Source organism: Schistocerca piceifrons, chromosome 4 (genome assembly GCF_021461385.2).
Source record: "Schistocerca piceifrons isolate TAMUIC-IGC-003096 chromosome 4, iqSchPice1.1, whole genome shotgun sequence".
NCBI classification, from domain to species: domain Eukaryota; kingdom Metazoa; phylum Arthropoda; class Insecta; order Orthoptera; family Acrididae; genus Schistocerca; species Schistocerca piceifrons.
Window position 1 is genome coordinate 97,472,063 of NC_060141.1, and position 16,181 is coordinate 97,488,243.

At 42.4% G+C, this 16,181-nt stretch overlaps 1 protein-coding gene across 1 annotated transcript in view; it reads right to left on the minus strand.

The window, feature by feature from the left end:
• LOC124795629 overlaps positions 1 to 16,181 on the minus strand; it is a 255,729-nt gene that overhangs the window by 37,156 nt on the left and 202,392 nt on the right. Inside the window, exons 3-4 of the mRNA XM_047259700.1 lie at positions 12,350 to 12,461; positions 3,749 to 3,937 (exon numbers count right to left, since the gene is read on the minus strand). Coding sequence (XP_047115656.1) covers positions 3,805 to 3,937; positions 12,350 to 12,461 — 245 coding nt within the window. The 3' untranslated portion in view covers positions 3,749 to 3,804. The remainder of the gene's footprint in view (positions 1 to 3,748; positions 3,938 to 12,349; positions 12,462 to 16,181) is intronic.

Genomic DNA, 16,181 nt, shown 5'->3' on the forward strand with positions numbered 1-16,181 from the left:
GAGTAGGCCATCGCACTATCTCACTGGAACTGAAATCAAACACGATGCAGCGAATCCTTACTGAAGGACATTAAATGTTGTATGGTGAGACACAAGTGGTTGCCCCCGTTTTGTGGTATTGGGACTGTTTAGTGAAAGAAGCCACTGAAATCTGGCTATCTGACAATATTAATTGTATAAACAGAGATAAGGGGTATCCTTTAAATAAGAATAGCAAACCTGCTCTGTTTGACATTAAGAAACAACAGTTCTTGTTTCGGTCTTCAAAAACCATCAGTAGTGTTTGATATCAATTTATCATTCCCACAAGCTTTCACTACTTGTGCACTGTTGTGCCTGTCACCAGAGGGCAGTTATGTTCACACACATGGGGTGAACCCATGGTCAGTGTATAAAGGAGCTGCTGAGGCATTTAATTTCAGTTCCAGTGATACAGTGCGATGGCCTACTCACCTGGAGATGGTGGCTAGGTGGACTGCCGAAATATTGTGTTTAGATGATGATATGTTTTGACTGGAGACCCAATATGAATACAACCAAAAGCTGAAATGCTTAATTCCATTTTCAAATATTCTTTTATAAAGGAAAACCTAGGAGAATTGCCTCAATTTAATCCTCGTACCACTGAAAAGATGAATGAAATAGTTTAGTGTCAGCGGTGTTAAGAAACAGCTGAAATAATTAAAACTGAAAAAAATCTCCATTCCCCAATGGAATGCCTGTCAGATTCTATACTGAATTTGTGGTTGAGTTAGCCCCTCCTCTAACTATACTCTATTGTGGATCCCTCGAACAAAAAACCATGCCCACTTCTTGGAAAAAGGCACAGTTCACACCCGTCTACAAGAAGGGTAGTAGAATTGATCCACAAACTACTGTCCAATATCCTTGACATCTATTTGTTGTAGAATCTTAGAACATATTCTGAGTTCGAACATAATGAGGTATCTTGAACAGAATCACCTTCTCAGTGCCAACCACCATGGATTTCAAAAACATTGTTCATATGAAACCCAACTCCACTTTTCTTACATGACATACTGAAAGCCTTGGATTAAGGCAACCACATAGATGCAGTATTTCTTGATTTCCAAAATGCATTTGACTCAGTACCACACCTACACTTACTGCCAAAAGTATGATCATATGGGGTATCAAGTGAAATTTGTGACTGCATTGAGGACTTTTTTGGCAGGGAGGACACAACATGTTATCTTGGATGGAGAGCCACTGTCAGATGTAGAAGTAACTTTGGGTGCAACCCATGAAAGTATGATGGGACCTTTGATGTTCATGTTGTATACTAATGATGTTGCAGACAATATTAACAGTAAAATAAGGCTTTTCTGAGATGAGGCATTTATCTATAACAAAGTACTATCTAAAAGAAGCTGCATAAATATTCAGTTAGATCTTCATAAGATTTCAATGTGGTGCAGAGGTTGCCAACTTATTCTAAATGTTCAGAAATGTAAAATTTTGCACTTCACAAAATGAAAAACATAGTATCCTATGACTATAATATCAATGTCACTCTTGGAATTGGCCAACTCATACAAATACCTGCGTGTAACACTTTGTAGGGATATGAATGGAATGATCACATAGGTTCGTTGTGGGTAAAGCAGATGACAGACTTCAGTTCATTGGTAGAATACTGGGGAAGTGCAATCAGTGTACACAGGAGATTACATACAAATCACTTGTGTGACCAGTTCTAGAATAATACTCAAGTTTGTGGTACCCGCAGCAGATAGGACTAACAGCAGATATTCAACATATACAGAAAAGGGCAGCACAAGTGATCACAGGTTTCTTTAATCCGTGGGAGAGTGTCACTGAGATACTGGAAGACTCTGGAAGATAGGCATAAACTATCCGAAGAAAGTCTGTTAACATAGTTTAAAGAACTATAGTAATGTTCTATAACCCCCTATACATTGCCTACACAGGGATCATGGGGATAAACTTAGGATAATTACTACAAGCACAGAGGCATTCAAACAGTCATTCTCCCGATGCTCCATACGTGAATGGAACAGGAAGAAACCCTAATAACTGGTACAATGGGGTGTACCCTCTGCCATGCACATCATGGTGGTTTGCAGAGTATAGATGTAGATGTAGATAGAGGTAGATGCTAAAAACGAGGAAACCAGATAAAACAGTCCTCCTATGTCACTAGGTAAAACATGTTGGTGGATGCTCCTTAAGAAGGATATCGCTAAAGTGTGCCCTGAAATTTTCACTGCTATTTCAGTTCAGATTGCAGAATGTAGATAGTTTTAAGTTAGAATGGGCTAGGACCAGACAGGCAGCTCTAAAAGATTTTATGACAGACATTAGTATTGCTGGTACCAAGCATTAGGCTTTAAGTAAATATTGTCACTGTCAGGTGATGGCAGCTGCTTTCAGTTTGCAACTGTAACTCGGGAATGATGGATGCACCAGCTTGATGTTTTATTTTTTATGTTTTGTAGTTTGAGTTGACAATACATGTGTATGCCTTCTTTTTAAGTTGTGATGAGGCCCAAAGGCATAAATTTCTTTAAAAAAATAGGTTATAACTCAACAGTCTGTTATCCTTACATGTCTGTTGGTATAAGGAGGACTGTTTTATCTGGTTTCCTTACTTTTGGCACTTGAAAATAGGATAATGTTGTCCCAAACATGTGGCAAGAATCACACAATTGACAATTGGGCTGAATATCCTCAATATTGCTGGAATGACAATTGTGTGATGTCTTCACATCAGTTAATCTGTGGGGAAGTGTTATGGAATTGCTGAAGAAACGGAACTGGCAGACTTTTGAAGATAGATTTAAATTATTACGGGAAAGCTCACTTACAAAGTTTCAAGAAATGGATTTAAATGATGACTCTAACAGTATACTACAACCCCCTAAGTATCATTTCTGTAGGGATCGTGAGGTCACTATTAGATTCATTGCACCATACATAGAAGCATTTAAACAGTTATTCATCCTTTGCCCCATGCATGAATGGAATGGAGAAATACCCTAATAACTGGTACAATGGAGTGTAACCTTGCCATGCACTTCACAGTGATTTGCAGAATTAATGTAGAAGGAATGACGAGGTACTAAACTTAGTTGGAAAGAATAGGTTTTTATGGCACAATTTGATTAAAAGAAGGTATTGATTTACAAGACAAGCGTGACCAGGGAGTGAGATAGTAAAAACTGCAGAGGAAGTTCAAGTCTTGACTTTAGGGGGCAAGTTCAAAGGGATATAAGTTGCAGTATTTACTCAGGGGTGAAGAGACTTGCACAGGATATACTAGCTTGGAGAGCTGTGTCTTTGGAATGAAGACCACAGCAACAATCTGAAATATATATAGCTAATAAACTTGCTGTACATATGTGTACAACTGATATTCCATCTGTCAGCTGTTTTATGTTTCTTAAAGTTCTAGGTGTTGCCATTAGACTTATCTCAATGACAACTTAATTGATAATGGCTCCTGGAAGAGTTAAAGCGTGAAAGCTACAACAAAATTTCAATTTGGATGCTCGCTTCTGAGAGTCCATGTTTATCAATGTGCCACACTAATTCAAGTATATCAACGCACAGATTTCTCCACAAGAGTTCAATCATGACATGGTTGCTGAGTAGATATGTATGATGCCCTTGTCTCAGAAATATATGTGTAACTCTGTAGTTTCAATGAAACAACATTGCGCCATCCTAAGATTAAAAAAAAAAAAAAAAAAAAAAAATTACTTACCTTTTGGAAGATAGTAGTTCCAACTGATGTGTTGGTGTACTGGTGAGGGCTCACTATTATCTGAAAGTCGTGATGACGAATGTAAGAATGGATGAAACCATAAGCACTATAGGCAATGATGTCATTGCCACTGGTGCCACATTGCAAGCATCAGCATCATCACAGCTCTGAAGGCAACCACGGACGTAGCTGAAACACAATGGATACACTTTGTTTATTCATTAATTCAAACAGTCATCAATAATTTTTTGAATTCTCGTCAATATTTTAAAATCAAGTGCCACCAGTGGTACAAACAAGTTCTTCTGAAGTTCATCTAATGATTTGGTATTCCGCTGTTTATTAACAGGTGTAACATTTCCTGTTGTTATGAGGAAGCAGTTACTGGGGTTGGTGCACAGTGATTTCATTAAGCCTTATAGATAAGGATATGTGTCTAATCAAGACACTGGGTACCAGAAACTGGTTGAGTACATTGTAATAGCAACTATACAGCAGTGTACTTTTGTTCTTAAACAAGAAGGAATGAATATAATTGTGTTAATGGGAAATAACTACTTACAAAAAGGTGCTGATTCATCAGTTATACTGAATAACTGTTAATACTCTGCTCACTGGGGTCTTTATGTTTTTCAGAAAATTAAAATTTATCACTGTTATAAGTACAGCTGTAGGCTGATAAATAGAGCCAGAGTAAGTTAGTGCTTATCGGGGCTCCAGACCCCAGCCTCCAGGTGGACAGAGGGTCTCCACTCTGACTGAGTTCTTAACTGGCTGTCTGAGAAGAACCATTCACGATACAGTCATCATCATTGGATAAAATATGACCAAAAATATGAAACAAATTTCTTCCTTTATTATATCCACTATCTTAATAAATTAACATAAATCAGTTTTAAAAAAGAAGATTGAATGTAATGCATGATAATTGTGATTTATATTTTCTTGTTGAACAGAAGTGTTCTGCAGTCTTGTGTAGTTACTGAATACCTAGTCCCAATACAGCAAAAAATTGCCACTGTGTAGTTGTGCAGTAGGATGTATTCCTTTCATGACAAGTTCCAACTATTTATAAACTCTGTATGCATGGAGCTGGGTAGAAGTTTTGACCACAACAATAGGCGGGTTACTTCGAACACTTTTGTGCACTCTGAGATACATTCTCCACTCCCCTCCTCCTTCTTCTGTTCGCTGTTGTTATCACTTGTTAATTGTTTTAGAACTGAACTGTTAATTCATGTGACAGTATTGTTTGGACTGTTGCAATGTGCATTATATGAGGTCTGTTCAGAAAATTCCGGAAGATTCACAATTTCACGCCAGTAGTGTGTTGGAGTGAAGTGTGGTTGGTATCCCTACACACAACTGTTTAATGTATAACTGCCTGAACTTTCATTGTTGTATTTATTTTAGCTTTTGTTCAGTGCTGTATTGAGTAGAATGCTGTCTCACACAGTTTACAAATTTCAAAATGGCACAGTTATAGGAGCAAAATGTCTGCATTAAATTTAGTGTGAAACTCAAGAAAACCTTTCCAGGGACACACCAAATGATGCAGGAGGTCTATGGGGATGAGTGTTAAGCCATACTCAATGTTACAAGTGGTTCACATGGTTTAAAAATAGCCAGATGAAGTTAAAGGTGACCCTTGTTCAGGATACCCTCCAACGTCTACTGACAATGCTCATGTCAGAAATGTCAACGAAGTTGTGTGTGCCAGTCAAAGACTGAATATCTGAGAGGTTGCAGAAGAATGTAACATTTCAGATGGATGATGTCATGAAATCCTGATGTGGCATCTTGGAATGTGTCACATTGCCACAAAGTTTATCCTGTGGTTCATGAGTCAAGACCAAAAAATCTGTGAAGAGCTTTTAGAGCATACAAATGAGAACAAGATGTTCTGTAAGAGAATCATAACTGGTGATGGGATGTGGGTCTATGATTATGATGTTGAGACCAAGGTTCAGTCTTCACAATGAGTCAGGAAAGGTTCTACAAGACCAAAAAATGCTCACCTGGTCAGGTCAAGTGTCAAAGACATGCTGATAGTTATCTTTGACTTTTACAGATTAGTTCTTCATAAATTCATGCCACAGGGATAAACTGTCAGTCAATGGTACTATCAAAATGTGTTGGGATGCCTTTGAGAAAATGACAGAAGAAAATGGCCTGAAATATGGCAAGACAATTAATGGCTCTTGCATCATGATAATGCACCTGCACTCTCATCCCTGTTGGTGGGTAACTATTGCACAAAATATAAAGTTACTGTGCTGCCTCAGCCTCTGTACCTCCCAGGCCTGAGCTCTGCAGACTTTTTTTATTTCCAAAGTTGAAAAACTCATTGAAAGGATGAAGATTTGCAACAACAGATGAGATAAAAGAAAATTCACACAATCCAGCAAGAGGCATAACAAGACTGCTTCCAGAAGTGGAAATGGCATTGGGAGTGTATCAATTGTGGAGTAGAGTATTCCAAAGCAGACCATGCACAATAAGTAAAAAGTAAAAGCATAGAAAAATTTTGCAGACAAAGTTCCAGAATTTTTTGAACAGACCTCATATTTGCAGATTTGCTGTTGTTAGTGCAAGGGGTGACATTGCTTATTCTAATCAGTTAGTGTGTAACTCATATTTGAGTTTTATGTCTGGTTTTCAGAACCTGAAATGGACTCTCATCATGTGAGAGAGTTTTCCAGCAGTGCCAGCAAAAGAAAAGCACAGAAACAAGAAGCTAAATTTGTGAAGAAATAGCCAAGACTGACTTCACAAAGAAATATTACTCCATTGGTAACGTAAGTGAAATTTGTACTGAACCAGAACCTGCTGCACCTATGCTTTCTTCTTCTAAGAAGTGTGTGACAAGATACAGTGAACCTGAAATTGTTGTGGAACAGTATTTTGTAAGTGACACAGTGATGAATGCGAATGTTGAACTAGGTAATAATAAAACTGAATCCACTAACAGTACCGACTGTGAATTAGTGAAGTCCCCAACATTGGAGAAAGATGCTGCAAAATGGAAAAAAAAGTTGTGGAACTTTGTTTAGCAAAAGGCTTAGACTATTTTATGAACAATTTACACAATCAAAATAAATCTGAATGTGCCTACATATCAAAAAAAGATACACATCCAAAACACTGTTCAATAGAAAACTACTAAATGGAGACCACAATGAAAGAAAGTGGCTGTTGTGTTCTGAATCTACAGGAAATGTATTTTGTACTTTCTGTAATTTATTCAGTGACAGCATGGACTTAGACAACATGTGGAGCCTACTTCATTTCCAGCCTGTGGATTTTATGAAGTAGGGGGAAGAAAGAGTGGTGTCTCATGGAAACAGCACTAATCATTGCAAAAATTCAGTGATGTGGCTCCCTTGTTTATTAGGTGGCTGGTGAAAACATCCAATAATTAACTTAGTTTCACCTACACCTGTTACACGTGACCAGATGACTTCACTGTCACACTCATCATCAACCTCAATAGAAACAATATTTTTGTCAACTGCAAGAAAAACTCCCCTTTCTATTGCCTCTAGTGTGTCTTTCTGATATACGTTCCATGACTCAGTAAATATCTCAGAGCTATCCACTTCGGGTTTCAGACAGCTCTGTCCCAAGAATAATTTGAGTATAATAACTTTCCTGGAGGGCAGTAAATTTGGGAATTTTACTACAAATACTTTGACAGTTTACTAATAAAATTGCACTGTCAGAGTGTCTTTATTCTGAATGCCATTGCACTTCCCTTGCTGTGAATCGACTGCTGAGTGTTCATCAGAGCACCTCTAACTACCGCCTAGCCTAAAAAACCCTCATGTGCACCCCACAAGTACTCTGTTACCTGAGTAGCTGTTTCCTTTGTGTAGCGCATCCCTGACCTATCAAGGGAAGTTCTACAAATTCCAACATGGTAATGCAGGTCCAGAAATCTACAGCTAAGACTGTCACAGAAGTGACAAAGCCTTTGATTGAGACCCGCCACTTGGCTCCAAACCACATCTCAATCATCTCTTCCCTGGTTGACAGATCATACAAGAGAGTCCAGTTGAATGGCCTGCTCATTCACAGGATCTCAACCTGTGTGATTTCTGGTTATGGGGCTATTTCAAAAATATCATGTATGCTGAGCCCATTCCAGATGTGGAGACACTGTAGCAGCTTATTAACGCTGCCTTTGACACTGTTCAGATCTAGCCTGGCTGATGTGATTTGAGTATGATAACTTTCATGGAGGGCAGTAAATTTGGGAATTTTACTACAAGTACTTCAACAGTTTACTGATAAAATTGCACAGTCAAAGTGTCTTTATTCTGAACGCCATTTCACTTCCCTTGCTGTGAATCGACTGCTGAGTGTTGATCAGAGAACAGCTACAGCATGTACACGGATGTGTTGAGGCACTTGGAAGCCATTTTCAGCATGTACTGTAACTGTGGCTGCATGGTACAATGATTATTAGACTGCTGACTCTGTAGCAAAGTATGACTGAATAAATGGTCTCTAGCATGGAAACCATGCATTTATAGACAAAAGTTCATCAGACCTTGTTTGTTCCATATTCTGTCACTGATAAATCCCTAGAGTTTGTGTATAGTGGAAAAAATCACCCTATATAATGTCTTTCTATGCAGTTATTGATAATTTTAGCGAATACCTTGCACATTTTGGAGAGGAATCTGAGAACTTAGAGCTTTTGTTGACTTGTCTGTCCTTGTTCTTGAGAAGAGAATGACAGTTTTGTTGAATAGTCTTCTTTTGTAGACATTTCATAAGTAATTTTGCCAATCCAGCTACAAACATTTCTCCTGAAACACCATAATCTCCAGATGTCTTTCCTTTCTTGGCAATTTAGACAGTTGTACACACCTCATCTGAAATTACTTCCAGTACCTTGTTATATGAATTATTATTTATCAGTATTTCTGAGGCACCTCTAGGTGATGTTTTCCAACCAAACTACAAGAAACAAAGTATTTTTCCAGTAGGAATTGCCTTTTTGTCTAGGGATCAAAGTGGAGATCTTTCTTCTGGTGTAAGGATCTTCAACATGATTCCTCCAAACAGAAAAGAGCAAACTGGTAGACTCCACTGTTGATCCTGCTACTAGTGTGTGTGAGTGTGAGTGTGCCAAACATGGTGTCACTGTGTGTGTGTGTGTGCCTGAATCAGCTGCCAACGGCTTAGCTCTGGACAAGGTTGTGCAGCAGAAGGCTTTACTCTGTGAAAACCCCCAATTGGCAGAAGTTTTGTAAATAGCACAATCTTTAGCAGTAGTGTCACAAGATGTATCCACTAGGACAACACATACTTTGTATGGGGAAGTGGTAGCGGCAGTGGTGAACATGCAGATCCATCTCCGGGCAGACTGAGGCCCACCCAAGCAGCCACAACTGCCACAGCATCAGTATGAGTGTTCTTTGTTTCTGTCTCATCCTTTCTGTTTAGTCCAGCATGAACATTTGATGTGCCCTAAGTGCTGGACTACTTGTAATGCTTGCCACAAGAAAGGCCACATCGCCTATGTCATCACCAAATGTTTCTCATGATATGGACATGGACATAAACTGTAATGCTTGTGACTTTTTCCAAGTTTTTATCAAGTTAAGTGTTTTTTGCCAAGTGATCTGGCTACAGGTCAACACAGGTTCTGTAGTGACATTATTGACATTTTTAGAGCAACTGACTATACCTGTCATGGGTTGCATTAATTATCTGAAATGATACTATTGTCATGGGCTCTTCCATGTCGGATCATTTAAAAAAAATTGTCCACTTTGTTTTCTATCTTCAGTCTGCAGGCTTATGGTATAATTTCACAAAATCAGTTTTTCCGAACTTCTATTATTTATTTGCAGTTCGAGGTCTTGCAGGATGGGGCTCACCGACTGCCAGACCACATCTCTGTTGTTATGTCTATGCCTCCCCCTCATCCACAAAGGAGCTTGATGCCTTCCTAGGGAAGATAGCCTACTACCATAAATTCCTACTGAGGGCAGCCACATTGGCCCATGCATGCCGTGTTACGCAAGAATGTACCTTTCTGCTAATGTGCTTTTCCAATGTTGAATTCCAAACTACTCTCAGCCCCTTATTTAGCTATTTTATCTTCAGAGCAGCACGTAGTTTTGGTGACTGATGCTTCACATTACTGCCTTGGCACAATCTCTGAGTGACCTGTTGCCTTTGCCTCGAAATCTCTCACTCCAGCCCAGCAGCATTACTCTCACATGGGCTCTTGTCATAGTCTATGGTCTCCAAAAATTTCATGTTTCTTTGTATGGCTCCAAGTTTCACCTCATTACTGACAATAAACCCTTGGTTTCCTTGTTTGACCCTCACACTTCCTGCCTGACAAGGCAGTACAGCATCCACATTGCTAGGCACTGCTCTTGCTCACTACAATTACGAAATCCATTTTTGACCTAAGCCTAAATACACCACTGCAGACGCCTTGTCCAGCCTTCCTGTGGGTCCTGATACTGACTTTGATTGTGAAGAATTTCTTTACTTCCATTTTGATATTGGAATGCAGGCCATGGATGTGGGTTTCCCAGTTATGAGCTCCTGCATGGCAGCTGCCAATCCAGTTCTCCATCAGGTGGTTTGGTTTGTTCAACAGAGCTGGCTAGATAAATTACTGGGTCGGGCTTTGGACCCCTGTGCAACTTTCTTCCTAATGTTATTGCCTCTCTGTTTTTGACAGTGTTTTGCTGTTGTCCACTGAGGACATCTCTTTCAAAGTAGTCACTTCCACTGCATCACAGTGCAAGGTTTTACACCTGCGCTACCCGGCCCATTGGGGAGTTTTGCACACTAAATTATTAGCTAGAAGACATGTCTTTTGGCCAGAGATTGATGGCGAAATTTCCCATTTTGTTGCAGCTACTGACCAGTGTTGACAACAACAGGCAACTCCCAGAGCACCCCTGTCCCCCTGGCCTGCTCCCCACCAGCCATGGGAATGCATTTGAGTAGACTTTGTGGGTCCCTTCTTGAATTCTTATTGGCCCTTGATTGTGGATGCATTTTCCCAGTTTTCTTACATTCTCTGGTGGTGTTGATGTTGGCTGATGTCATGATTTGTACACTTTCGAGGGTTTCTTCTATTGAGGGATTGCCTTGTACCCTAGTTTCTGAGAATGGGCTCCAGTTCATTTCTCACACCTTTCAATTGTTTTATTCCCATCATTCATCATGTTAAGCTCTGCCATTCTACCCTCAATCACATCATGAGGCAGAATGACTAGTTCAGTTTACAAGTGAAAAAGCTTATTGTGGATTCTTCACCTTATGATGCCATTCTCCAGTTTCTGACATCTATCGCTTCACATTTATGGGGAAGTGAAGCCTGGCAGAGTTGCTTCACAGCTGGCAAACAACAAGCTCCTCCACCTTCTGTGGCCTGTGTCGCACCTGCTGTAGTTGTGTTTGTCAGAGCTCTTCACATCAGGATTGCTGGTGTAAGCATGAGGGTTTAGTTGCCAGCCCAACTGGATACCGGCCACTTTTGTCTGTCACCAGGGACACCATCACTGTGATGTCCATATGGCTGACAGACTGATGGCATGCCAGTTTGATCACAAGTGTCCCCACTCACCGTGGGAAGCTATCAGTTTACAGGTGTGACCCCATTCACCATAGCCCAGCCCATCACCCTCCACCTTGAGCCTATTGTCACTTGTTGTAAAGGCACCCCCCCCCCACCCTTCTGCATGGTGCCCTGAGGTTCCAGCTTCCTGGTACTGGGCACAGATCTGTCTCCAGACTAGGGTCCATTGCTGCAGTCTGCTGTTCTGATTGGGCCAGCTCTGCTAGCCCACTTGCCATCACTGCCTTAGCTGTCATCACTGGTGGGAACAGTACTGTGTCCTGCACACTGGGACCTGCCTGCTTTGGCAATGCAGAGATGTTGGTGGCACCCTAATCTCCAGCACTGTTGTTGGGCACTGCATGGACCCTCTCTGCCTTTAGGCATGAGCATGCCCCCGCACGTTCTGACTCTATGCTCCAGTGCCTGTGCCCACCCAGCATATTGTCTCACCCTTGCTGTCAGCACCACCTACTGCCACTGCAGATCTGATGGATGTGTCTCTCAACAGATGCCAGCATCTCCTCTATCTCCTGGGTGCCCACTTTACACGACGGAGAGGTGTTGTTCTGTGTCTTGTGATAAATGAAGTCATGAGATGCTTATTTCTTTTATTGTTTGTAGGTTATGAATGGAGCCATATTTGTGTTACTTGGTTACTACATCCACAAATTGAAAACAAAATTAAGAAAAATATTAGAAGGCACAGTGGCTCCATGTAGAATCTGCTGGCTGGTGTTCTGGGCACCCTGAATGTCATTCTTAGGCAGTTTCCCACATCCAACTAGACGAATACTGGGCTGGTATCCACATCCCATGTCATTTACACAATTGGCACAGAATCATAAAATGTTTGAACACTTTCATGTGGGATGACACTTAATGCAGATCCATCCAGGGGGAAAGGTGTGGTGACAGGAATCTTCAAAACTGAGAATAAAACACTTATTGATAACAAATATCAGTCTCACACAGAGAGATGATGTCAGATGAATTGCACTTACCCGCCATCGAAGTAGAAACCTCCACAATGAGACATGCGGATGATTTCAGTGTCAGTAGTGAGTGTACCACTGTCCAGGGCACATGTGCGAACTGTGATACGTGTTCCATTATCTGCAACATACAAGTCATGTGTGGATGATCTCTACTTCAACCAAACACACACACACACACACACACACATACACACACACACACACACACACACACACACACACACACACACACACACACACACACACACACACTCTTTACATAAGTGTTTATTATACACTATTAGGTACATAGCAATCAAATACTATTTAAAGTTGCATGTCCTGCAACTTGATTAAGGAATTCATTTGTCAACATAAAAATCAATGTCATATGTGCATATGTGGGGAATGAGTATTAGAGAAATGCTAGAATGTCCTGTTCATGGATTTAGTGAAAGTTGTTGACTGTTTTCTTTCTTCTGTCTGTTACAAAGTGTCCAGTATCATGTGGATGACTGTAATGAATGTCTGTGCAGTGCTGTGCTGTCTATGCATTGTTACAATTGAGAATGGATTGAAAGCAAGAATGAAGGTGTAACTAAGCTAACTAATTTTTCACTTTCCCTAACTAACTGGAGGCCCTCCACAGTTCCTATCCACTAACTTAAGTCAGACATCTCCATCCAGTTATTAGATCATCATCAAAAGAATTACTCACTGAGATACTGAAATGAGGTTTAGTATTTAAATCTGCAACATTGTCATATAGTAACGTGATAGGCAGCTTTGTACTAATCGCTTTGCTTGAATTTCTGATCAGATATGGGCATGAAAATGAATTGCGTAATCAAAATTCAAACTGCCTATCTCTGGGTCAATTGTCACTCCATTGATGTGGTTTTAGTATCTCGGATACAAACACAACAAGATGTAGCAAAATGAAACAGCTCAATTTGCTACAGTTCTACTCCTAAATAAATATTTTTTTTTGTTTTCTATTACTATCTTATGATGCCATGATTAGGGCCTACACAAAATTGACAAAATTTTATTCATGCAGTATTTCAGCAAACTTTATTGTCCACAGGATAGGTTACAGACTACTGATAACAACAGTGTAACAGGTTCATACAGAATCACTTTATTTACAGAAATATTCTAAATTTACAATATCTGAATATCACATGTACATCAAAATTCACTCCTGCTAATAACTGTTTGTTTCGTGATTGATGTAGCTTATTTGAAAGCCCTCATTTTCCTATTTCAAACAAATTTTTTACTTTTCCCAAAAACTTAAGGTTTCAAAATTCACTTAGTCTATAATCCTCAAGTTTTATACAATAACAAAAACAATACATTATTGACAAATTTATTTAATTGGATAGTTAAGATATCTACTCACCAAGCACCAGCAGAACACACACATAAAAGATGGTTGCAATGGGCAAGCTTTTGGAGGCAGTGGCTGCTTCTTCAGGCAGGACGGTTGGAGGGGAAGGAAAAGGGGTGAAGGGAACCAGAAATGTGTGTAAAATTATTCAGGTATACCTTCTCATGATGGTAACACAAAGTTTCCTCATCATCAATTTGTAATCCTGTGCAAACAACCAATAGGTGTTTTGTCTCATCACTATAGTCACACATATGTTTGAGTCCCCTCCCCAGCATCTTCCACCCACTCCTCTACCTCTGATCCTTCGCTCCCACTCCCCCAGCCTGTCACTGCATCTCCAGCTATGGTGGTGGCCCGTCAGCCCACTGCCCTTGCCCAGCTCTCCCCATCGCCTTCGCCATCACTGTCATCGCCGTCACCATCACCTTCACCATTGCCGTCTCCAGCGCCAACTACTGCATCCACGCCGGGACCTGCCACTTCTCGCCACCTTCCTGTAGCTCCTGTCCCTCATATCACCACTCACCCTTCCACCGCCCTTAAACGACCTAGTGGCACCAGTACCTAATCTGCTTCCATAAAGGCCCCGCCCCATCCTCCTTCCCCCCCCACAGGATGCCATGGATGTCTCCCCGCCTGGCCCTGTTCCCTCTGCCTCCTCCTCCTCCTCCCCTCCCTCTTCCTACAAATACCTCCTCTCACATCCCGATCCTCCCCTCCTCGAGGCCTGGAACCTCTCAAACCTTCTCCGCCAACACTTTCCTAGAGCCTCATCTCCCTCCTCACTCGCAGAAGAGACTCAGTTCTCTTCTCCTCCCCCAGCCCCACCCTCCATACTGACGTCCTCTCCCACATCCCCATCACCCGTTTTGACCCTAATGCCTCCCTCACCCCTGCTCCTTCCCCATCTCCTACCCGCCAACCCCAACCCCCACGTCGCCCGCCGACCGTCACCGCCGTGATCACTCAGCTTAGTCCGACGATCACGGAGGAGGAGGAGATGTTGGCGGAGCTCAAGGCGCATCCCTCGCTGGAGGTGCGGGCGGTCCGCTGCATCTTTAACTCTGCCGGCCCCACTCGCCTTATGCAGGTTTTCTCAGAGGACGCCCCCTCCATTGACCACCTTCTGAAGGAGGGTGCCCTCCTATTCCACCAGAGATACAAGGCTGACCCCTCCCATTCCCCTCCTCAATCCTTCCGCTGCCAGAGGTGTCTGCGCTACAGTGCGCACACAACAGCTGAGTGTCATGAGGCCGCCACATGCCCACATTGTAAGCAAGCACACTTCCTCCGGCAGTGCCCTAACCTTCAGTCCCCTCCCTCCTGTAATACCTGCAATCTCCCGCATCCCACCTACTCCCAAAAATGTAAGGCCCGACCCCCTCTGACCACTCTTGAACTCACCGTCCCTGTCCGCCCTCTGGACGCCCCCACCTTTCCTTCCTGGCAATTCCCTTCGTCCCCCTCCCACCGTTGAGGACATCATCAAGTTCCTCACCATTGTACTGCAAAATGTCCACCCATTCCTGCGCCCTCACACCCTCCAACAGATATCCCTCACTGCCCGTTCCGTCTTTCACCTAAAAATGTATGCCACCTACTCCCACAACCAGGCCTATTTCACCTTCTCCTGTCTCGACACCCTCGTCTAAATCCCTGTCATGGAGCGACAGCACCATATCCTGTTCAACAACGTCTGTTCCCTTCCCGCCAACAAGAACCTCTTCATGCACACCCTTGCCACCCACTGCATTGATGCCTTCCTCCTCAATGAAACCTTTCTTCAGCCCCACCACACCCTCCACACTTTGCCCTACCTCCTTCACCACTCCGATAATCCCTTCCCGATAGCGCGTGGCGGAGTTGCCATTGGTCATCACTGCCAAATCCCAGTTCGGCTCCAACCTCTCCTTCCCGGCCCCACCGAACACCTGATCCATAGTCTCTTCTTCCCTGGCCTTACCATCACCTGCGCCACCATCTATGTCCGCCCTAACACCCTTATTCCTTTTGACTTCCTCTCCCACATTGACCGTACCTTCTCCTGCTACGTGATCGCCGCCGAGCTCAACATCCATAGTCATTCCGCCACCCAGTTATGGCAGTGGCATCAGTTCCTCTCCTCCCTCCAAGGTGACCTCATCCCCATTCCTCAGCACACCTGCCCCGAATCCAACTCCACTCCTGATGTCGTCCTCTCCTCCCCTAACCTCCTTGGCTGCATAACGGTGGATGTCCTGGACCCCATTGGTAGTGACCATCTCTCTGTCCTCCTCACCATTTCAGACAGTCGTTGCCCCCTGCCCGACCGCCGTCATGACCCTCCCCCAAAGTAGGTCCATGATTATTCCTGTGCCGACTGGAATGCCTACCGGGATACCCTCTCCACCCAGGTCGAAGGCCACCCCTTCACCTACCACCACCCTGACAATGTTACCCATGGCGCCTCCTTTCTCCAGCAGA